Here is a 24,783-nt window from a genome sequence, read left to right as displayed (position 1 = left end):
CCCCGGGGATGGGGGGGGGGGGGGCAGCAGCTGAGCTCTCTTATCGGAAGTCCTTTCGTTCCAGTCTCCTGTCTTGGAGTCTGTAATGCATTCTTACAACACCCACCCCACCCTTCCTTTTCTCTTCTGCTTGATAGACAAGGTTTTTTTTTTTTTAAACAATCAAATAGTCTCTGAATTATGATGTGTCTCTCTCTACTTCAAACTGCTAAAAGTCAGTAATAGTAGATAGGAGTTGAGTCTACCACTGTATCTTGTACTTGGGGAGAGAAGATACATGAGCTAAATTAAATGAAGAGTTATTTTTAGTAGTACAGCACTTTGAAGAGTCCTCTATGAGGTATTTTCTTTAATATGACAATTAACCAAACCTTGTCATTTCTACCTTAATATTTTTTCTTATCCATCTTCTCTCCACTCTTATAGCCATCACTTATTTGGACTATACTACCCTCTTAGGCATTATGAAAAGATGTAAAGAAACTTGTATTTTGTTATTATTATTAATGTTTATTTTTGAGAGAGAGAAAAAGTGGGGGGAGGGGCAGAGAAAGGGAGAAAAATCCCAAGCAGGCTCCGTGATGTCAGTGCAGAGCCTGTCATAGGGCTCAACCCCACGAACCATGAGATCTGAAATCAAGAGTTGGATGCTTAGCCAACTGAGCCACCCAAGCATCCCAGGAAACTTGCTTTTTAAAGAAAACTAGAATTCCACATTTCAACATAAAGATCGCATGGCTTCCCAGTTTTGTCTCTTAACATTCACCTTCCCCTTGAAAACCCTTCCCTAATAATCCTTGCTTCCACCAGAAAAGAACCAGTATCCCATAGCATTGGTCCCCCTTCCTTAAATTACTCACAACACTACTGAATTGAGGCTGAAGTAGTTGAATCGCTTTAGAAAAAGGCTCAGGAATAACAGGAAAAAAGCAAATAAAATACTAAGATAAAATTTACCTTTTTTTGGCTAACTAGGTAGGGTGTGCAGCTTATGCAACCAATAAAGTTAAGCAGTCTATGTCGTTATCATTGTGCGTATATTGAGGATACTCTCCGGTGCTCAAGAGGCATCTGGTAGTGCAAACATGCTGTGGTGTCAGGGGTAATATATGATGGATCAGAGCATAAAAAAGAGGCCCCTATATCAGTATTGGGGGAAGGAAAGTAGTGAAGATTTCAGTGAGGTTCTGCCTAAAAAACTAAGCCCTGAAGAACAAATAAGAATTAGCCAAGTATGAAACTGGGGAAAGGGAGAGGGCCTTGAAAGTCTAAGGTACAAAAGACAAGGGTACAATATGTAAATTGTGAGGAGTCACCCTATTTGTGCTCAGGTGACAGAGTCTATCTTCCCTACAATCCAGAAGAGGCTGCAAGCACACCAGGACTTCTCTGAATCCAGGCCGAAGAGAGGGGTATTCAAGGCAGGAGTTTCCTTTAGGTCAATAGCAATCTTCTCAGCTTGTTTTCCGACTCAGGACCCCCATCTTCTTCTTCTTTTTTTTTTTTAATGTTTTATTTACTTGAGAGAGAGAGAGAGAGAGAGAGAGAGAGAGATACAGCATGAGCAGGGGAGGGTCAGAGAGAGAGGGAGACACAGAATCGGAAACAGGCTCCAGGCTCTGAGCTGTCAGCACAGAGCCCGATGCGGGGCTCAAACCCACAAACTGTGAGATCATGACCTGAGCCAAAGTCGGACGCTTAACCGACTGAGCCACCCAGACGCCCCTCAGGACCCACATCTTCATCCCAGGTGGCTAATGCCAGTAGAATCCTGCTACTGTAAGATGTTACTCTATGACTTTGATAAGGACAATATAGTAGCATAGTCCATTATCTATTCAAGAGAAATGCTTCCTTACTTTGCCAACATCAAGGCCACTTTCCAAAGACCCAAGATCAAAGGGAAACTGGATTTTATACCTTTAGGCATTAACTAATGGCATGAACTATGCAAACTCATTTCTACATTACAGTTCTCTTCATAGAATGAAAATCAAGTTTATTTCCAATCTTTGTCTTGAGAATTGGAGCTTTAGAAAACTTTAACTATAAGAAAGTCATTAAAAGAAGGGAAGCAAATTAAGTTTCTAGAAATCTATTAAGACCCCAGTACTGGTCTGTGTTTTTTCCTGAGCCAACCTTGCCACCTAAAGTCACAATGTACCTAATTTCTAGAAACCCTAGTTCCTATTTTCAAGCTGGTGACTTATTAAGTTTTCCCTTCATATGTATAAAGGACAAATATATATATAGTCCATAAACAGATATACATGTGGCATTAAAATTTCAAAGGGGTAGATGGTTAGGAAAAAAAATTCTGAAAACACTCCTTAGGGAGAGGAGAAGGAAAACTTTGAGAAACACTGCTGTAGATTCTTTTGCCAAGTCAGGAAAACCTACATTAATTCCAATATAGTGATAATTCAAAATCCATGGATGAAACAGAAAAGCATGGTGACTGTATTTTTAACCAATGTACTTGTAAATGGCTACCATTCTTTGGCCTTTGTTTCTCCTAGCAGAAGTTACTAAAATTGTTCAAGTATAAAGAAAACTCTAGGATTAACTGGGAAAAAAAAGGTTTATGAATCATCGTTAAGTTTATGACACATAGAGTACAAACCAAGAAAGTAAATTTATTTAAATTACTGAAATAGCTTCTAAAGTCATTTACAGATCAGCTGCTACAATTATTTTTCCTGAAAGATATAAGTAACATTAATTTCTTTAAAATTATTTTGGTCAGTGAAACATTTAATAAAAACATTTGTTTTCTCCATATAATCTATGTGTATAAAATAAGCCTTTTCAAAAACTCTTGTGTTCAGAATCCTCTATAAATCAGATGACCTGACTTCTGAGTGTCAGGAACAATTTCCAATAAAGGGCATAAATTTATGAATACTGGTTGTCCTAGTTGGAAGAAACCTATCACACTCTACTACCAGGCGGGAGAGGATCCTCAAAGGTGAATGATAAAGTCAATGACTGCCTCTAGTATTGTAAAAATGGCATTTTCATTTGAGGTTTGTAGAAATTAAACAAAAAAAAGGTGTATCTAGAATCTTATGATTGTAAGAACAACAAAGCAGTCGACGGAGGAGAAAGGTCAGTCACAGATGCAAGGTCACAACTGAAATACAACAGCGGTGCAGGAATGCACAGTAGCGCATTTCAACGTTCCCCACAGATGGTAAAGTTCACTGTTTTTTGGCTTGAGGCACTCTTAATAAAATTTGTCATGTGCATAGTAAATCTCTATATTTGTAGAACTGCACGCAGAAAATCAAATCCTTCTTCGATAGCCCAGGAAAGCTGGTTAACCAATGATTTACCAATTCCTGCAATTATATTTCTTAATTCCAAATAAAGGCTTTAGGATATATCCAAAATAAAACTGCTCTGAACTGACCACACCCTTAAGAGTCAAATGAATAAATATGCTAAATCTTATTGTATACATGCTTTAAAATCCTTGGGAGGACCAAAAATTTCTTCAAGGAAAAGGACATGTGAAAAACAGACCCCAGCAGAACTCAGTGAGAAGAGTTCATATGGCTATGTTTGAATGACCTAAGTCTCAGTGGCTTATTTTAACTTTTATCTTGAAGATTTTTCTCCTTTCCTTCCTCATTCCACAATTTCCCCTTTTCCTTGCCTCCTTCTCCTGCCCTCCAAAAACAAAGAAAAAAATCCAAACACACTCAGATGACCTTTCATTACTCTTGCTCCTATAAGTGAAAGCTGACTAAGGAACTCGCACCTAAATGATGTAAATTAAAGAGAATAAAATGGGAAAACCCACAGCTGCATTTAGAGAGCTGCCTTACTAATAGCAAACTCTGAAAAATCTAACTTTGATACTTGGGAGGATTCACAGGAAGGAGCCCAATCCCCCCAACCTGGTCTGGTCACAACATGGCAGTAAAGATTCAACTCCAAATCTAAACAGACTAGGGGACTGCGTGTAAGTTGTAGTCCTCAGAGATCATTAACACAGATCTCAATGGAAACACGGAAATGATTCTCTCAAATAACAGATAATTAGGGTGAATAAATGATTTAGATGTTCCATGTGTACCTAAGACTTTAACTTCCTTTAAAAAGAAACTGGTTCTTTCATAAAGAGCTCTGAATACCGTATCTAGTTAATTCTGAAAAATTCTGGTTAAGTCTGAAAAATTCTCAGAACTTGAGACATGATTTTGTCTTCTATCACCCTTTATAAGCAGATGCCACTTTTCAGAGCATTTTCAGGTTGGACAGGCAGGACCAGGTGAGAAATACGGCTCCAGAGCCCACTCAATTTATCGGGGTCCATATGTTTGTGCGAGTTGGGTGTGTCAGAGTTGGTGAACTTGACTTGAAGGAAATCTCTCACTTTTTCTTCAATCTCCTTTAGGCCTAGACTGGTTCCAAGTGTCTCCTCCTCCAACAAGACAGTCAGGACTAAGGCTACATCTTTGAAGGCTGCATTTTCATGGTCACAATATTTATAGAAGATCAAAGTAGAGCCTGCAGGCAGTGACTCAAAGCGATGTACCACCGCTGCGTTCTGGCCATTCTTGAATCCATTGCTCAGTTCCCAATCTACCTCTTCTTTGACAATATCACTATCTTGAGTAGCTTTGTCCGTGCCATCAATCCGGATGGCACGGACGCTGCGGAAAGAAGAGTAGGCATCAGCGATTTGTTCACTCAGACACTTAAGTGCTTCTTCAGCATCTCGAGCAGCAGTGAGCAGCAAGATAGCAGGCTGAGGCCGAGGTTGGGAGCTATTAAGATGTTTTTCCAGGAATGTAAGGCTCCTTTTCCACAGCTTCTCATCTTGACCTTGATACTTATTCATAAGTTGTTTCATCTTGTTTTGGAACTCTTGAACAGGAGTGGTTTTCACCTCAGGAGTACAAGTGGACAGAAAACTCCAAATGGTGAAAGAAGCGATCAGAAGAAGCAGGATCCACCACTTTATCCTGACAAAAGATGCACTTTTGGGTTGTCCAGCTGCTTCTGCTCAGGAAAAAGAAAAAAAGAAATGACAATGATCATTTTCCTAGATTCAAGGACAAATGACTTTGAAGACCAATATTAACTTTCATAAACATTAGATAAAATAGAAAGGAATTTAAAGAACAAGCTGGTAATTTATTTTCTTAAAGAAATGTTTATCACATGTATTGAAGAAAATCTCACACCCATAGGTTTTGAGTTATGTGTATAAGTAGGCATATGTCTCTTCAATGTCAAAACGATAAAAAATCTTAGAGTAAAAAATAGAATTTAAATGTATGAAATGACAAAAGTAAAAAATAATATAATTTATAAAGCAAAACTATTATTACTACTATAAATATTTGAGAGATAAACAATACTAAAAGGTTAATAATACTAAAATATAAAACCTATTTTTAAATTTAGACACTCAGTTCATATGGCTGATCATCCACGGTGGAATGTTTCTGAGGTACATAAAGGGATTAAAAAAGGATGCACTGTAAGTGAATATTTTCCATATATTATAATAGCTAGCTGTCCCTTTAATTGCAGATGTCTATCTTTTTTTTTTTTTTAATGTTTTTTATTTATTTCTGAGAGAGAGAAACAGCATGAACAGGGGAGGGTCAGAGAGAGAGGGAGACACAGAATCTGAAGCAGGCTCCAGGCTCTGAGCTAGCTGTCAGCACAGAGCCCGACGCAGGGCTCGAACCCACGAACTGTGAGATCATGACCTGAGCTGAAGTTGGATGCTTAACCGACTGAGCCACCCAGGCGCCCCTATCTTTTGTGGAATGCAAGTTAACACCAGTAAAATCAAGTTTGCAACTCATGGTGCGCCTGGGTGGCTCAGTTGGTTAAGCATCTGACTTTGGGGCTCAGGTCATGATCTCACGGTTCATGAGTTTGAACCCCACGTCAAGTTCTGCACTGACAGTTCAGAGCCTGGAGCCTGCTTCTGATTCTGTCACCTTCTCTCTCTGCTCCTCCCCCACTCATGCTCTGTCTCTCTCTCTCAAAAATAAATAATAAACATTAAAAAATATTTTTTAATTGAGTTTGCAACTCATCCCTAATCATTACTGGCAATCATGATATCAATTTACATTTATCCAGTGCTTTCCAGTTTATAAAGGACTTGCTCATATACCACTTCATTTAATAGGATAACAAAAATAATTTTCTACCTTCTATTTATTTATACTGAGGACTTCTTAGAGCAATAGTTCTCAACGTGTGATTGGTGGGTACCTTGAGATCATTCTAAGGGGGTCCTCGAGGTTAAAGCTTTTCTCACAACATTAAGATATTATCTGATATTTCCCACCATGTGGACATTTGCATTGATGGTGCAAAGAAAGCCATGGGGGGAAAAACAACTGGTGTCTTAGCATGAATCAGGGTAGTGCTAGTATAGTTTTTGTATTCACACCCATTCATTTAAGGTTATCAGTGAAACTGCTCCATGAAGCAAAATTTTTCATTTAATTAATACTCAACTCTTGAGTACAAATCTTAATATTCTATGTGAAGAACTGGGGAATATACCCAAAGTATATCTGCTACCTAGCACAGCACAGCAGCTGTCTCAAGGAAAAGAACTTTGTGAAACTGAGTTGAGCTGAACTAGTACTTTTAAGAGGGCATGTGTGGGGATGACTACTGGGTGTTATATGGAAACTAATTTGACAATAAACTATTTGTAAAAAAAAAAAAAAAAGAACAAGTGACAACGTATGGTTAGTCAGACTTAAGTATTTGGCAGACATTTTCTTAAAGATGAACAAAGTGAGTCTGTTGTTTTTAGAAAAATAGCTGACAATATTTGTTGCCAATTACAGAATTCATGGTTTAAAGTGAAAATTAGGCTTGTAGAAATACTGTATCTGCCACTATAAGCTTGACAGCTCCCGAATACTTAAAAACTTGTAGTCTTGAGATTGGTGGTGATATTAACAAATGTTATCTTTTTATGCCACGTTAAAAATGTGTCAACATTTGGAAAATCTACATAACGTAGTGAACCAATATTTTTCGAATGATCAGTATGTGATATTTCATACGAAGTATAAGAAAGACTAATGGATTTTAAAGTAAAAACATAAAAAGTTCATTAATGTGGTTTCAGATTTCACATTTCAAGTACCTTGTTGAGTTTTGGACAGTATCAGAATATCCACAATTATCTGAAGACTATTAAAAAATCTATATTATCAGTATAAAGCTGGAATGTGGCATATACTGCAACCAAAACAATGTATTGTAACAGACTGAATGAAGAAGCAGATATGAGAATCCAGCTCTATTTTGTTAAGCCAAGCATTAAAGAGATTAGAAAATACAAGCAATTGGTTACTATTCTTACTAAATTATTTAAAAGTAAATAGGCATTTTTAAAGTTTTTCAATTTTAATTTCTAGGTAAATATGGACAAGTATAACACACACACACACACACACGCGCGCGCGCTTTTTTAAGGTACTTAGTAATTTTGCTATAGAAAGTGGTACTGAGACCAAAGTCTGAGAGTCACTGCGAAGTTTTTTTCTTAGTACTTATTCAGGATAATAAATAGGCTTAGAGAATTAAAGAAACTTGCCCCCAGGCTACACAGAAGGCTAAAGTGGTCCAGTCTGTGGACTCTAAAACCCATGGTATGGGGCGCCTGGGTGGCTTAGTCAGTTAAGCGTCCGACTTTCACTTAGGTCATGATCTCGTGGTTGGTTCGTGGGTTCGAGCCCCGCGTCAGGCTCTGTGCTGACTGCCAGCTCAGAGCCTGGAGCCTATTTCGGAGTCTGTGATTCCCTCTCTCTCTGACCCTCCCCTGCTCACACTGTCTCTCTCTCTCTCCTAGAAATAAATAAAACATTAAAAAAAAAAACAAACCCATGGTAATCCTATAATGTCATGTTATATGCCATCTTTCTTTTGACTCAGCAAGGTTCACTCGGTTACTGTTAGTGGTTCTGCTTATTAACTTTTGCTCTTGGTCTTATGGATAATTGAGAGAAAAAACAGAGGTTGTTTCATACAGTTTCTCCTTAAAGAATTTCACTGCTAGTAAAATATATACTGTTTCCTCTTAAGTGTTTAAAATACAATTCTTTTTTTTTTAATTTTTTTTTAACGTTTTATTTATTTCTAAGAGAGAGAGGGTGAACAGGGGAGGGTCAGAGAGAGAGGGAGACACAGAATCCGAATCAGGCTTCAGGCTCTGAGCTGGCTGTCAGCACAGAGCCCGACATGGGGCTTGAACCCACGAACTGCGAGATCATGACCTGAGCTGAAGTTGGATGCTTAACCAACTGAGCCACCCAGGTGCCCCTAAAATACAATTGTTCAAATAGCATTGTTTGAACAAAAAAAAAATTAAAACAATTATGAATGACCAATTTTAGAAGCTTGCTTATAAAAACTGAACAGACAAACTTACGCGGGTTGGAAGTTGATGGAAGCTGGTTTCCACGTTCTGATTTCTGAATGCTGTCATCTAATGATAGAAGTAACAAAGACTTATCAATTTATGGTTAACAATATAAGTATTTCCAACAGAGAAAGAAAATGCAAATTCCACCAAGAGAATATGAGGCAGAAATCAGCCAGAAATAGAAGAAAAAGCGGAAGATCTAAGTGCCCATTAGAATGACAGCTCCTTGAGTCAAAAGTTATTTCTTTCATAATTATTCACAGCATGCCATAGTCTAGTATAAAGCATACTTTTAATGCATTTGTTTTGTGAGAAAGCCTTAAAGTATTTGACCCAAATTATTTAATGGAAGTGGTGAAACTTACAGTACAAAGTTAACATAACAAAGAAAATAAGTACAACCACAAAAGAAAACATGTTATACCATCTGAAAAACTGCCATATATTGAACTCCTGCCTGGTGATGATGCTGTAAGAGGTAGAAAAAAGGACAAAATGTGGATTATGGATTATTGAGCTACCTTGATAAGGGGTTTTAAGGTAAAACTCAATCTTAACCCTACTTTCTACCTCAAAACGATTCAAATATTTACTCTGGTGCTTCTGATCATTTCAATTATCGGTAATATTTTTTAAGTTATAGTACAAACTTTTCACCATTTCTATTAACAGACAATTCTGTTTTACTTAGGTTTGTGGTTAAACAGATTTCAAAAGTAATTTTCTCATGACTCCATCAAATCTCTACTTCTATCATTATCTTAGCAAATAAAAACTATCCTAAATTTTTCCTTTTCCCTCAATCCTTCTTGGCATGACGGAAGACATGACAGATTTTAACATGAGAGAGGAAATGGAAGGACAAGGTTTAGAAGGTAGAGAGTTACTAATTCATACGACCTACGTTTACTAATACTGCCATCTATCACTTGCCTGGGATTATTAAACATNTCTTCCTGGTATTTATTAAGAGCTTTCATTTGAGGAACACTGGACAAAACTAGAGGTATAAAATTAGCATTGGTAAGATATGGAAATAGCATTTATTTTTGCCCATATGACAATAAACCTCAAACAAAACAATATGACATCAACCTTAAGGCATATTGTTTCACAATTACTAGTTAAGCCTAGGAAATTACATCATTTAGAAACTTGTAATTTAGGTCACCAAAGTTAACAACTGTATTACTAAAACAAACAAATAAATTCCATCAAGTGATGTTTACCTTGAATACCTTACTCTATGGATACAAAGATCAAATGAGATAGTATATAATTTTATAATATAATAATACATTAACTATGATAATAATATAAAACTATAAAAATGAGTCACTAAGTTCTATTCCTGAAATCATTAAAAAATTATAATACCATAATATGTATTATTAAAGAATCAAATAAGGTAATATTTTATGTAACACATAACTATAACACATAACTACTATAATATATAGAATTATACATAGTTATGTAACAAATATAATATTTACATAACTCAGGGAATATCTTTTTAAATTAATAATCCCATTTACAATAATATCAAAAAGAATAAAATACTTAGGAATTAACTTAGCAAAGGAGGTGAGAGACTTGTACGCTGAAAACTACAAAATATGATTAAAAGAAATTAAAGCTGATACAAATAAATGGAAAGATACCCTATGTTCATGGATTGAGAATTAATATTCTTTTTTTAAAAAATTTTTAAATGTTTTATTTATTTCTTAGAGAGAGAGAGACAGCGTGATCAGGGGAGGGTCAGAGAGAGAAGGGAGATACAGAATCCAAAGAAGGCTCCAGGCTCCAAGCTGTCAGCACAGAGCCCAACGCAGGGCTTGAACTCACAAACTGTGAGATCATGACCTGAGCCGAAGTCGGATGCCCAATGGACTGAGCCACCCAGGTGCCCCAAGAATTAATATTCTTGTAATGTCTAGGGGTGTCTGGGTGGCTCAGTCAGTTAAGTGTCCAACTTTGTCTCAGGTCATGATCTCACAGTTTGTGAGTTCAAGCCCTGCGTTGGGCTCTGTGCTGACAGCTTGGAGCCTGGAGCCTTCTTTGGATTCTGTATCTCCCTTTCTCTCTGCCCCTCCCCTACATGCAAGTACCTTCTCTATTAAAATAGACTTCAAAAAAACTCCCACAAGAAACAAATATTGGCATGGATGTGAAGAAAAAAGAACCCTCATTGTACTGTTGGTAGGAAAGCAAACTGGTACAGTCACTGTGGAAAACAGTAGGGAGGTTCCTCCAAAGATTAAAAATAGAAGTACACTATGATCCAATAATTCCGCTACTGGTTATTTACCTAAAGAATATGAAAACACTAATCTGAAAAGATACAGGCACCCTATATTTATTGCAGCATTATTTACAATAGCCAAATTACAGAAGCAGCCTAAGTATACATTGATAGATGAATGGATAAAGAAGATGTGGTATAAAAAAAAGTGGTGTATATATATATATATATATGGGTGTGTGTGTAAAAAGGAATAAAATCATGCCATTTTTAACAACATGGATGGATCTAGAGAGTGTAATGCTAAGTGCAATAAATAAGTCAGTCAGAGAAGACCACATGACTTCACTCGTGTGAAATTTAACAAAGAAAGCAAAGAAAAAAAGAACCAAACAAAAAAAACCAGATTCTTATTTTTTGTTTTTGTTCTTTTTGTAAAGAATTTTTTTGAAGATTCATTTATTTATTTTGAGAGAGAGTAAGCCTGAGCTGGGGAGGGACAGCAAAAGAGGGAGAGAATCAGAAGTAGGGTCAGTGCATTGTCAGTGTGGAACTCTATGTGGGGTGCAATCTAATGAACTGTGAGATCACGACCTGAGCTGAAATCAAGAGTCTGGAGCTTAACCAACTGAGCCACTCAGGTGCCCCACTAAAACAGACTCTTAACTATTGAGAACAAACTCATGGTTACCAGAGGGGAAGTGGGTGGCTGGGGACGAGTGAAATAGGTGAAGGGTATTAAGGAGTGCACCTGTTGTGATGAGCTGTGAATACCTGCTGAGTCATTCTATATTGTACACCTGAAACTAATATAACCAGACTGTATATTAATAATACTGGAATTAAAAAAAAAAGATATGGATCTTAGAGAATAAGTTCAAGAGCTAATAAAAACACAAGAGGAATTAACAGAAGACGACTCGATGGAGATGAGTGCTTCCTAACTGATGCCAGCCGGTGAGGAAGGAGACATAGAAGAAACAGTGCCAGAAAACAAACTGACATTAGATAATCTGGCCAATTATTCAAGACTGCTTTCGACTTCTTTAATGACAAGGACCCTTTAATGATAGAGGTACTGAAACTAAAGGAAATGGTGGAAGAAAGATTGGTACCATAGAGACGCACATTTAGAGAAATGAGAAGGCAAAAAGGTCAGACAGAATTTAAGTATTTTGGAGCATGCCTGCCTCTCCTAACTCCCCTTCCATATTCCCCACCTTTTTGGCCTCTGCCACCCTTAAGACAGCAAGACCAACCCTTCCTCCTCCTCAGCCTACTCAACACAAAAATGATGAGGTTGAAGGCCTTTATGATGACGCACTTCCACTAAATGAATAGTAAATAACCATCACGTAGCACAGTGAATGAACTGATCTGTTGAGTGTGTATGTCTTGGTGTGGAAATCTAATCACTGTACGGCAAGAACCATACGAGGTGTTTTTGTATCATCATCCTCTCCTAAGTATTCATCATGTAGAATACTGTGTGCAAGACTTGTATGGAAGAGGAGAGCCTATCCTTACCCAGGCATAAGAGGAGTGCTATTTAATATAATAGTAATGTTAGTTTTCTTATTATTTTATAACTTTGCTTTCTAGGAATTATGGTACTATATACCTCTCTCTCTAAGTAACTGGAAAAACTGCCTGTCAGCCTATCATCACAGGTAAATGTTTTGTTTTGTTTTAGTAACATTATGTTTCCAAATACTGTATTATGAATATGACTGTAATACCATATGCCATGAGATTTTTATAATGATTCATTTATTAGTGTATAGGTTAGGCTACTATGAAGCAATTGTATCAATTATATTAGGCTACCATGAAACAATCATACTGCTGCTTCTTCATTATCAGCTCATCAATTGTTATACCCATAAATAAATACAAATTGCTTTTTCACAGTATATTTTCATTTTCAATGTCTAGTATTAATAATATGTATAAAATATACAGTGTTTTGCATCATATAAGACAATACAGCTGTAGGTTCTGACAATTCATTTTGTGAGGAATCTAAAATAATTGAATTCACAGAAGCAGAGAGCAGAATGGTAGTTGCGGAGAGGTGGGGGGGAGGGGAAATGAGATTTTAGTTAAAGGTACAAAGTTTCAGGTATACAAGATGCCTAAGTCCTAGCAATCTACTGTATGCACAGTACCTATAGTTAACAATACTGTATCATATGTTTAAAAATTTGCTAAGAGGGAAGATCTTATGTAAAGTGCTAAATAAAGAGGGTGGGAGGGAACTTTGGAGGTGATAGATATGCTAATGGCATAGACTGTGGTTATAGTTTTGCAGATGGACACTTATTTCCAACCATATCAAGCTTGTAATACGTTAAATGTACGCCAATTATACCTCAATAAAATGTTTTAAAAGACTACTCTATGAGGCACCACATAGAAGAATCAATAGTGAAAGAGCATGTGAAACATAATACAATTGTCTAAGAAAAAAATCCATCAAGAAAATGTTTACCTTGAATATCTTACTCCATGCTGATGCATAGGGGCATATGTACCCCAACGTTCATAGCAGCACTCTCAACAACAGCCAAAACTGGAAAGAGCCTAAGTGTCCATCAACTGGTGAATGGGTCAAGAAGATGTGGTTTATCTATACCATGGAATACTACATGGCAATGAGAAAGAATGAAATCTGGCCATGTGTAGCAACGTGGATGGAACCAGAGGGTGTTAGGCTGAGCGAAATGAGTCAGGCAGAGAAGGACAGATACCATATGTTTGCATGTATAGGTGGATTAGGAGGAACTTAACGGAGGACCATGGGGGAGAAGAAGGGGAAAAATAGTTGAGGAGAGGGAGGGAGGCAAACCATGAGAGACTCTTGAATGCTGAGAACAAACTGAGGGCTGATGAGGGTGGGGGGAGAAGGGGATGATGGGCATGAAGGAGGGCACTTGTGGAGATGAGCACTGGGTGTTATATGGAAACCATCTCGACAATAAACTATTTAAAATAAATAAATAAATTTTTTTAAAAAAGAATATCTTACTCCATAGTTGCAAAGATCAAATAATATAAGAAAATCCTGTAAGTGCTCTATGATGATTTTGATGATGAGGAATAGCTAAATAAGAGTTACTATATAACATATATATAAAATTCACAGAACACAACCAAACTTATCAGGGTATATATTGCTCAGGCAGAGAGCATTCTCTAAGAGATAATCTCTATCCCTCTTCTTATTAAAAACATTATCAGTAATAGTGACAGAAATTCCTAAAAAATGAAACAAAACAAAACACCCCCCCACACCCCTTTTTAAAAGATAAAGCTCAAGGTTTTCCAGTCTGAAGAGTATGGTAACAATCAATCACTCTATAAAAGTCAAGTGCAAAGGATATGAATCTTTCATTGTTGTTGTTATTATTACACAATATATTGTTAACAATAAGAATTAGTGATTATTCATTTCGTGTTCAGACTTAAAAAGCTGTGCTCACATATATAACAAGCTAGTTTGAATAGCCCAGTCATAGGCGCTATTATCCCCACTAACATGTAAGAAAACAGATTCAAAAAGGTTACATGGCTTTACCAAGATCACTCAATTAGTAAGCAGAAGTGCCAAACTCTCCTTTGTGTCTCTATACTACTTTAATTTTATTTAATTTCTATTTATTTTTGAGAGAGAGACAGAGCGTGACTGGGGAGGGGCAGAGAGAGAGGGAGACACAGAATCCTAAGCAGGCTCCGGGCTCTGAACTGCCAGTACAGAGCCCATGCAGGGCTCGAACTCACAAGCACTGAGACCATGATGAGCTGAAGTCAGCCGCTGGGCCAACCAGGCACTCCTCTGCACTACTTTCAGAGACAGGTTCCAAAACATGTATATTACTGGGGCACAGACTCAGAGGTCTGACCTCTCCCTAGATTCTCTTCCCTATTCTCACTGTTTTATCACCTGGAAAATAGGAAAAAATAAAGACAGTGATTCTATCTTCCACCAAAGATTAGAAAGCAGGCAGAAACCTAAATGGGGGCCTGTATACCTAAAGAACTGTGCTATCATGGGTGACAATTAGGATGTAAAAGTCCCAGGTTCCTGAACACCTAATTCTAAAAATTAATCTTTTTCTCATTAAAGATGGAAATGTAAACTTAATTAAACAATGAAATTCAGAATGCTAAGGAAAAAACATTTTAAATGATCTTGGATTGAAGAGGAATCTGCAAGTCCATATGAAAATTACTGCAGGCCTCCTCTTTCACTGAAAATATTTTCTTCATGTTCACTATTGTTTTAAAGTCCTCATGTAGCTAAAGGTCTCAAAAGTTGTTATCTGCACCTTAGTGTGCAAACTTCTGGTATATAATTTCTATATAACTCTCAAAGCCCTGTATATACAGTAGAAAGCTATCAATTGGTATGCAGATATTTAAGCCATAATAAATACACAAAGACAAAGCGGGGATGCAAACATATAAAGACTAAGACTTACCTAGCAATTTAGCAATTAAAAAGATCTATTTCTCTACATTCCAATCAGATCTTCAATGTAACTATTTTCCCTTCTCCATTGCATTTGTATCTTATCAGAGGAAATAAAAATTATACAAACATTTGTGGTAACAATGTGTACTACACTTACCTGGAAAAAACATATCTGCTATTAATTACCCAGAATGTATAATTAAGAACTAAGAAATAAAATAAGAACTGTCTGAGCTTTTCATACAAAGTATACTTAAACTCATCCATTTTTACTTAGTATATTTACTTACTATATTTCTTAGATCTTCAAAGTAAGTTTAATTTTGATACTGATTACAAACAAAATCTTAGTAAGCTAAATACTATTTGCTTTCCTAGCTATAATAGGTCAGGAAGAGCAAATTGTAAGAAGAAATAGTTTCTAACAGCAGGCACATACAACAATAAGGAATGACAGCTAATAATAAGGCAAGGACAGAAAATTTTTTCAGTTTTAGACTGAAGAACTTACATGTGGGGTAAAATTTCAACTGTTGGGAAACAATGAATTATGACCATCACTACTTTATTGATGGTAAAACAAAGCGACAGGGGTTTGTTTACACAAACTAATCTTGTCAATTACAGTTAGTCATTTTTTTGAGAAAGAGAAGGAGATTTATTTTTTTTAATTTTTTTTGTTTTATTTATTTTTATTTATTTTTTATTTTTATTTATTTCTAGGAGAGAGAGAGAGAGACAGAGTGAGCAGGGGAGGGTCAGAGACAGAGGGAATCACAGACTCCGAAATAGGCTCCAGGCTCTGAGCTGGCAGTCAGCACAGAGCCCGACGCGGGGCTCGAATCCATGAACCGCGAGATCATGACCTAAGCAAAAGTCGGACGCTTAACCGACTAAGCCACCCAGGCACCCCGAGAAGGTGGTTTATTTTTAATGTTAATTTATTTATGAGAGAGAGAGAGAGAGAGAGGGAGTGAGCATGGGAGGGGCAGAGAGAGAGGGAGACACAGAATCTGAAGCAGGCTCCAGGCTCTGAGCTGTCAGCTCAGAGCCCGACATTGGGCTCGAACTCATGGACTGTGAGATCATGACCTGAGCTGAAGTTGGATGCTTAACCGACTGAGGCACCCAGGTACCCCTTATGTTATCTAAATACAAGTATGGGAATACCTAATGACCTTGAGATTATTGTGGTTAGATGAATAAGGAAGGGATAAAGGTTAAAGATCACTTAATTTTTTTCTACATGGTCAAGGTTTAATGTGGAAACTGCTATAGAAATTACAATAGACACTGAATTCAAAGCATGATTATTTCATCACATTGACATACGGTATTTCTCAAATTCTGTGACACTTAGTCCATCCTAAACCTAAGAAAGAAACACTATTTATAGATTTCATCCTTTATTACTTAATATAATGGGTATGCAGAATTTCTGTAATTATTCTGCAAGTAATTATTTGTATATAAGTAAAGTCTACTACAAATAAAAAATAGGTACTGTCAAAAGAGTAGAATTTCATTATCATGTACAGATTGGACTGCTGCTAGATAGAACTGACAACTTCATCCACTGGTTTTCTCACACTATTATTTATGCTTTACACCCAGACAATCTCCTGATATTCCAAGCAGATGGAAATAATCTGGTTATCATAGCTGTCCTTCAGTAACGAAATCACAATCTACATTCCTATCTGAAGAACTAAATAGTTTTGTATGCTGACTGAAAAAGAAAAACAGCAAATATACTTGATTTTACTTTAGTAACAGGTAAAGATTTAGCAACTTACTTTGCATCCTAAGCCTTATTCTTGTGGGTTGTTGAAACCATTCCTGAGGCTTTTTTTGATATCCCGAGCCTAAAGCAAATACATATATCAAGATATCATTTAATATATTTTGGAAATACATACCATACTCCTGTTAGAAGGTAAATTTATCAGAAAGGTAAAACAAAGTTGGGGAAGAAAACAATAAAAGCAACAGGTTCAGAAGAAAAAGATAACGTTGAAGGATCACACCAATGAAGGATGAACCACTTCCTACAGCAAAATAGACAGTAAATAAATACATAATCACCTAATAGACAAAACTAGGTACCAATTCTTTGTTCCAGTCTATGAGAATGACTGAGTTCAATAATATGTGAACTTGATTTCAGTGTATTCAAGAGGAAAAAGGTTAACCACTTACTCTTGCAATACCTTACTTTAGGTAAAATAATCCTGAAAACGTTTCCACATCATAGGGTAATTACACACATCAGATACCAATGTGTGGTGGATTAAAAGACAAAGAGGGTAAAATGACTTAAAATCCTATTCAAACTTTTTGTTGGCAAAATAAGACAAGGTCAGAATTGCTTGACTGGTAAAAGAGCAGACAACGAACCACTTACTTAGCACTGAAGGTTGCTTATCAAGAGTTAAGAAGTCTCGACCTAAAAGTGAAAACAGAGATAAAGTCATGGAATACGTGGAAATAAGAATAGTGAAAATACTGCATAGACATTTTAATACTATGGATACTATAAACCAAAAAGATTACCACGAAAATCAAATCTTTCTTTCATCAGTCCAAAACATATATAATATACTCGTTTTTTCCCCTTTTCTAATCATCAAAGTGCTCAGGAATTGGATAATAATAAGTCAACTTTAGGATCAATACCATCAAAATAATGGCAGCATGTACTGAATGTTTATCAGGTATCAAGTATAATTTTACTTAATTCTCACACTTTTATGTAGTTGACATCATTATTCCCATTTTACAAATGAGGTAACTGAAATTAATCATTTGCCCACTATATATATGTGTGTGTGTATATATATACACACATAGAAGTTGTAGAGCTTAGATACAAACCCAGGCAGTCCATATATGCTATGCTATATACTGGCATGTATGGTGTATATGGTATATGCTATACAAGCAATTTTGTGGACACTGCAAAGTAGTTATGAAGCAAAAGATACTACTTTTTGTTTTGGAATGGTACTTAAGGACAACTGTAAAATAGTACAATGGGACAATTAGAAATGATATTTCAAACAATTATAATAAGGTAAATTTCCAAATCTTTTCTGAAGAAATGAGTTATTTCTACCCAATGACATAAGTGTTATTGTAAATTTTTCAAAAAATTTTTTCTAAATACAAATGTATATGCTAACTGTAAAAGAAATATAACATTCTGAAGTTTTTGATGTTTATTTTTTAGAGACAGAGAAACAGAGAGAGAGACAGAACACGAGGCAGGGAGGGGCAGAGAGAGAGAGGGAGACACAGAATCCAAAGCAGGTTCCAGGCTCTGAGGTATCAGCATAGAACCCTACGTTGGGCTCAAATTCATGGACCATGAGATCATGACCTGAGCTGAAGTCAGACACTTAACTTACTGAGTCACACAGGCACCCCAAGATATAGAACATTCTAGAAATGTGTAACTTAAAAATTCATAAATATCCATTAACTGCCTACTATATGCAGGTATACCAGGCTGAATAAGGCATATGAATATTCTTCCAGATTTGTTTTCAGTCTATACCAACAAAGTAAAAAAAGTAGACATGTTTTTTAACACGTCTTTCATTGATTTGAAAAAGTCCTTTTCTTTTGTTTATTTTTTTTTAAATTTTTTATTTATTTCTAGGAGAGAGAGAGAGAGAGAGACAGCATGAGCAGGGGAGGGTCAGAGAGAGAGGGAGACACAGACTCCGAAATGGGCTCCAGGCTCTGAGCTGGCAATCAGCACAGAGCCCGACGTGGGGCTCGAACCCACAAACCGCGAGATCATGACCTAAGCGAAAGTCGGATGCTTAACCGACTAAGCCACCCAGGCGCCCCTTTTGTTTATTTTTTTAAGTAGCCTTCATACTTGGTATGGAATTAAACCTGGAGCTTGAACCCACAACCCTGAGATCAAGACCTGAGCTGAAATCAGGAGTCAGACGCTTAACTGACTGAGCACCCAGGAGCCCCAACAAGCACTTAAAAAAAAACAGCTCTGAGGTAGGGCTGTATCTTATATAGTCAAGGCTGTGTCATAGTTTAACTGGATGATTTTTCTCAGTTATACATAAAATAATGGCATCTTACATTCAAGGATATATACCTCGATCACCTATTCATTAGTATACAAAGTACTCATTTTTCATAACTGATTTGTATTCCACTGTATGTATGTAGCATAATTTATATAGAGAGATACATTTAAGAGCTTCCAAAAATTAAAGATTCAGATAACAAAGGGCAAACCTATAAGATGATTCAGCAAGTAATTTTCCACAAATGACTTTTTTTAATGACTTATTCTATTTGTTGAGAGACAGAGAAAGACAGAGAAAGACAGAATGTGAGCAGGGGAGGGGCAGAGAGAAAGGGAGACACAGGCTCCAGGCTCTGAGCTGTCAGCACAGAGCCCTGACATGGGGCTCAAACCCTCAAAAAGTTGAGCTGAAGTTGGACGCTTAACCAAATGAGCCACCCACATGCCCCACAAAGGATTTATTTCTGCGTCTCAGTGACTTTGTTTTATCTCAGTTTTAAGTTCAAATCCAGAACCTTCTAAAAACTAAGTATGATGTGAAATACGTGGAATTATATAAATACACTGATTAATAAAACATATTTACAAAGACTTTTTCTTTAAAAACCATTTCATATTTCAAAAAAGGTGATGTGGAAGGGGAAAAAAAGTTCTTGAAGATTTTACATACAAGGATATTTTAGGTTGATTAATAATTAACTCAAATTCTGGGACTTGATTTAAACATGAGAAAGAAACAACAGCATCATTTCTGTTTAACCTAAGAAAATACGTATCTAGGGGCGCCTGGGTGGCTTAGTCGGTTGGGCGTCTGACTTTCGCTTAGGTCATGATCTCGCAGTTCGTGGGTTCGAGCCCCGCGTCGGGCTCTGTGCTGACTGCCAGCTCAGAGCCTGGAGCCTGTTTCAGTCTGTGACTCCCTCTCTCTCTGACCCTTCCCTGCTCACGCTGTCTCTCTCTCTCCTAGAAATAAATAAAACATTAAAAAAAAAACTTAAAAAAAAAAAGAAAACACGTATCTACTGTAGATAATCTGCAAAATACACGAAAGGAAAAGAAAAATATCACCCATTATGCCACCATCCTGACCAAATCATTGTTGTTGGCACTTTAGTATATTACTTTCCAATCCTTTCTTTTGCTATATTTTTCAATGTATTGTGAACATTTTCAAAACTGCAAGCAAGGTTATAAGATTTTGATACACCTACCACCTAGCTTCCCATTAACTTTTTACTATACTTCACTCTATCACTTGTCTATTCATCCTTCCAAACTTTTGCAATAGAGCTCAAATCAGACTGCATATAAAACTTTATGTCCTTATTAGAATCTGTCCATGTAAGTAGGCTCAAACTACATTAGTTAAACTGAGAATAGTCAACAAATTTATATGGCAAACAAAGATATTCAATAAGTCACAGAAAGCAGATTTTTTTAAATTCAAAATCAAGGTTGAGTACAGAGATGAAGGAAATTCAAGATGCAGGATGAGTTTTTTGCATTCATTACACCTCTTTTTCAACACTTTATATTAAAGAGGATCTTAGAGGGCGCCTGGGTGGCTCAATTGGTTAAACGTCTGACTTCAGCTCAGGTCATGATCTCACAGTTTGTGGGTTCGAGCCACGCGTCGGGCTCTGTGCTGACAGCTAGCTCAGAGCCTGGAGCCTATTTCAGATTCTGTATCTCCCTCTCTCTCTGACCCTCCCCTGCTCATGATGTCTCTCTCTCTCTCAGAAATAAATAAAACATAAGAAAAATTTTTTTAAATAAATAAATAAAAGAGGATCTTCAAAACACAAAACAGCATTTGACCACACACACAGGGAGATTTTCAAGAGTTTAAAACATGGTTCTACTTACTTTGTGATGACTGCCACAGTGATTCTGGATATTGATTTGACAATCTCATGGTTTGATCTAAAAGAACAAACAAAAGAAATAAAGTACACTATAATGCATATTATTATTTTTAAATGCATATTTTATAAGAGAACAATAATTAATCAAAAGAACAAAAATATTCAGTAAAACCCTCAAGGAATTCAACACTTGGGAGCACAATTTATTCTTTTATTTTATTTTTTTATTTTAAGTAGGCTTCATGCTCAGTGCGGAGCCCAACGCAGAGCCCAACATGGGACCTGAACTCACAGTAAGTGTTCCCAAGAGTAGGACGCTGAACCACTTAACTGAGTCACCCAGGCACCCCAGGAACACAATTTATTTTTTTAAGGTTTCTAAAGAGTCATGTATCTAAAAAATTAACTAAGTAATTATCTCTTTCCCCTAAGGATTTTCTAGAGAAAAAAATGTAAAATGTAGAACATGACATGAGGTAAGGGAGCTAATGCAACTTTGAGTTGGGGAACATTTTGAAAGTTTAATGGATCTTCTTGAAATCATTAATACCCATTTTGCCTCAAAATTTTCTTGTAAATGGTTAATATGTTACATATTTTAGCCACACTTCTTTAAAACGTATTTTCATATAAAAGTGGAATTTATAACTAAATCTGTTCAAAAGTGATCAGATTGTTATCTTGGAAACAAATGCATGTGACACATTCAGGTGTGGTAGCTAAATATTTTTGTCGTCTATTACTAAAAAAACTTTCAGCATTGATTTCTAAAACATATTTCTTTTTAATTTAAAAATAATGCTTATTTTTGAGAGAGAGCGAGAGAGCGAGCATGAGTGGGTAAGGGCAGAGAGGGAGACAGGATCTGAAGTAGGTTCTGTGCCATCAGCACAGAGCCCAACGTGGGGCTCAAACTCAAGAACCCTGAGATCATGACTTGAGCTGAGGTCAGACATTTAACTGACTGAGCCACCCAGGCGCCCCTCTAAAACATATTTCTTTTTTCTTTTTTTTTTTTATTTATTTCTGAGAGAGAGAGAGAGATCATGAGCAGGGGAGGGTCAGAGAGAGGGAGACAGAATCTGAAACAGGCTCCAGGCTCTGAGCTAGCACAGAGCCCAATGCAGGGCTCGAACCCACGAACTGTGAGATCATGACCTGAGCCAAAGTTGGACGCCAGACACTTAACTGACTGAGCCACCCAGGTGCCCCTAAAACAAATTTCTAACATTAAATACATGTATTACTGAAATAATATATTAACTATGTGTTACATCTATTATAAAGCAAAAATAGACATTTTTAAATGGGTAAAATAAAATACAAATATACATGAAATTCTAATATTCTTTCTGCATTCCAACAGATCTGTTTTTTTTAAGTTTTGTATTTAAATTACAGTTAGTTAACATACAGTGCAGTATTAGTTTTAGATGCACAATTTAGTGATTCAGCACTTCCACACAACATGCGGTGCTCATCACAAGTGCACTCCTTAAACCCCATCACCTATTTCACTCCACCTCCCACCCCCTCCTCCCCTTTGGTCACCATCCATTTGTTCTCTACAGTTGAGTCTGTTTCTTGGCTCGCCTTTTTCCCTATGCTCGTTTGTTTCTTTACACCTCCTCAGTGATAACTAGCCCAGAAAATAATCTAGGAAGATTAGTATTCTTAATATGCTCCCCTTTTCCTTATTTAGCTAGTTTTCTTCTGCATGTGGGTATGTGTGCTTCATTAAGGATTTATTAGAATTCTAAAGGGATTATAGAGCCTTTGGTGCATGTAGATTCAAAGAGCTATATGCTGCTAGCAATAGCATCAAATTATTGGCTACATGAATGGCTTAGTCTTTAATTTTTAGAGCTTTGTGTACACATATACCAAAACTAATAAGAACACTTAATTTAAGTGTTGATATGTGACAGGTACTTTCTAGGTGCTTGCACATATGAATTAATTTAACCTCTTAACCCAGATGAGGAAACTGAGGAACATAGATGTTAAGCAATTGCCTGAGGGCACACAAACCTAGTAGTGGAGGAGTGACACCCAGGGACTGTGGCTCCAGAGCCCATGTTCTTAACCATTATGCTAGAATGGTGCATATCTCCTTTGGGATTTCTGTGTCAAGAAAGAATGGAGAACAATGAGGGCGGGTGGGAAATACACAGAATACCAAATGCCCATAGACCAGCCTAGGAGCTTATTTTTAAAATGGAATGATGAGGGGCGCCTGGGTGGCTTAGTTGGTTAAGCGTCCGACTTTCACTTGGGTCATGATCTCGTGGTTTATGGGTTCGAGCCCCGCGTTGGGCTCTGTGCTGACTGCCAGCTCAGAGCCTGGAGCCTATTTCAGAGTCTGTGTCTCCCTCTCTCTCTGACCCTCCCCTGCTCACGCTGTCTCTCTCTCTCTCTCTCTCTCTCATTCTCCTAGAAATAAAATAAATAAATAAATAAATAAAATGGAATGATGAAGTAAAACATAGAATTATGGAAATTCTCAAAAGATGATGAGGGAAAAGTAGAGAATCACTCTTTCATGGGACTAAAATATAATATTATTTACAGAGTTTACAAATTGGTTCAGCACTCTCTTAAGCCTCAAATGGTATTTTCTCCCCTATAGTCAATTCTTTCCTTGAATAAACTTAAACACACATGAACAGTCATCAGCTGTTATTACTAACTTGGTGTGAATTTGAACAATCCAGAGATAAAAGTGATTACCTAAGGATATTAAAACTTCCTAAGAGCTAACATCCCTGATAGTATAAAGAATACCACTACCAATGAGATCAGTTTCTCTATAATATTTTAAATAAACTACAAATAACTCTTCTTCTGAGCACAAAAATATCTTATATTCCATAAATATCCAAGCAGGCTAAAAAGTGACTTATTTGTTTAGATATTATATAGACATTATATTACTAATCAGATACACACATGGAATCAGTAACTTTAATAAATATTAAAAAGCACACTTTAATAAAATATTTTAGTGAAGTATTTTTTAAAAAGGTAAGTTTACAAAATACCTTTAGATTTCAACTAAAAAGACAGCTCCTAAGATAAAGTCATATGAATATAAAGACATGTTACCTCCAGAATCAAGAGAATCCTCGGATGTGACTTTAAGAACAATAATATCACTGTCAGAGCTGTCTTGATCATCTTGTTCAGTTTCTTCTAAAAAGAAAGAGTATACTAGTATAACTTTATTCTAATGCTCTAAAGATCTAGATTAAAATAAGTAACTCAGTATTAAAATGAAGCCGCTTTGGGGCGCCTGGGTGGCTTAGTCGGTTAAGCGTCCGACTTTCGCTTAGGTCATGATCTCGCGGTTCGTGGGTTCGAGCCCGCGTCGGGCTCTGTGCTGACTGCCAGCTCAGAGCCTGGAGCCTGTTTCAGTCTATGACTCCCTCTCTCTCTGACCCTCCCCTGCTCACGCTGTCTCTCTCTCTCCTAGAAATAAATAAAACGTTTAAAAATAAATAAATAAATAAAAAATAAAATGAAGCCGCTTTAATTATCAGATATAGAATTGCTATTTATTATGCTTACTATTCTGGATCACAAAATTTTATGTAAGCTAAAATTGAGCTCATTAGTGTCATCTGAGGCATATAATTACATTTCAAATATTCAGAGTAACATCTACAAGATTATATTCTGAGGCTTTAATGTAGAGTTAAAAAGGAAACAAAGGAGCAT

The 24,783-nt window shown here is 36.6% G+C and overlaps 1 protein-coding gene and 1 long non-coding RNA gene across 3 annotated transcripts in view; one reads left to right on the top strand and one right to left on the bottom strand.

The window, feature by feature from the left end:
* Positions 1-2,616: 2,616 nt before the first annotated feature.
* Positions 2,617-24,783, bottom strand: part of TOR1AIP1 (torsin 1A interacting protein 1) — a 41,664-nt gene continuing 19,497 nt past the window's right edge. The window contains exons 4-10 of one of the 2 annotated variants that reach the window (XM_077763215.1): positions 24,172-24,258; positions 21,068-21,124; positions 17,549-17,590; positions 16,941-17,009; positions 8,847-8,891; positions 8,429-8,485; positions 2,617-5,010 (exon numbers count right to left, since the gene is read on the bottom strand). In XM_077763215.1, the coding sequence (XP_077619341.1) occupies positions 4,223-5,010; positions 8,429-8,485; positions 8,847-8,891; positions 16,941-17,009; positions 17,549-17,590; positions 21,068-21,124; positions 24,172-24,258 (1,145 nt within the window). In that variant the 3' untranslated portion in view covers positions 2,617-4,222. The remainder of the gene's footprint in view (positions 5,011-8,428; positions 8,486-8,846; positions 8,892-16,940; positions 17,010-17,548; positions 17,591-21,067; positions 21,125-24,171; positions 24,259-24,783) is intronic. The other variant, XM_077763217.1, reaches the window with a different exon arrangement.
* The window catches only part of LOC144230870 (uncharacterized), a 22,215-nt gene continuing 8,688 nt past the window's right edge, over positions 11,257-24,783 (top strand). Inside the window, exons 1-2 of the long non-coding RNA XR_013334903.1 lie at positions 11,257-11,745; positions 12,273-12,340. This is a non-coding gene — a long non-coding RNA (uncharacterized LOC144230870). The remainder of the gene's footprint in view (positions 11,746-12,272; positions 12,341-24,783) is intronic.

Source organism: Crocuta crocuta, unplaced genomic scaffold, assembly GCF_008692635.1.
Source record: "Crocuta crocuta isolate KB4526 unplaced genomic scaffold, BGI_CrCroc_1.0 scaffold3, whole genome shotgun sequence".
NCBI classification, from domain to species: domain Eukaryota; kingdom Metazoa; phylum Chordata; class Mammalia; order Carnivora; family Hyaenidae; genus Crocuta; species Crocuta crocuta.
This window is presented reverse-complemented; position numbering and strand designations above follow the sequence as displayed.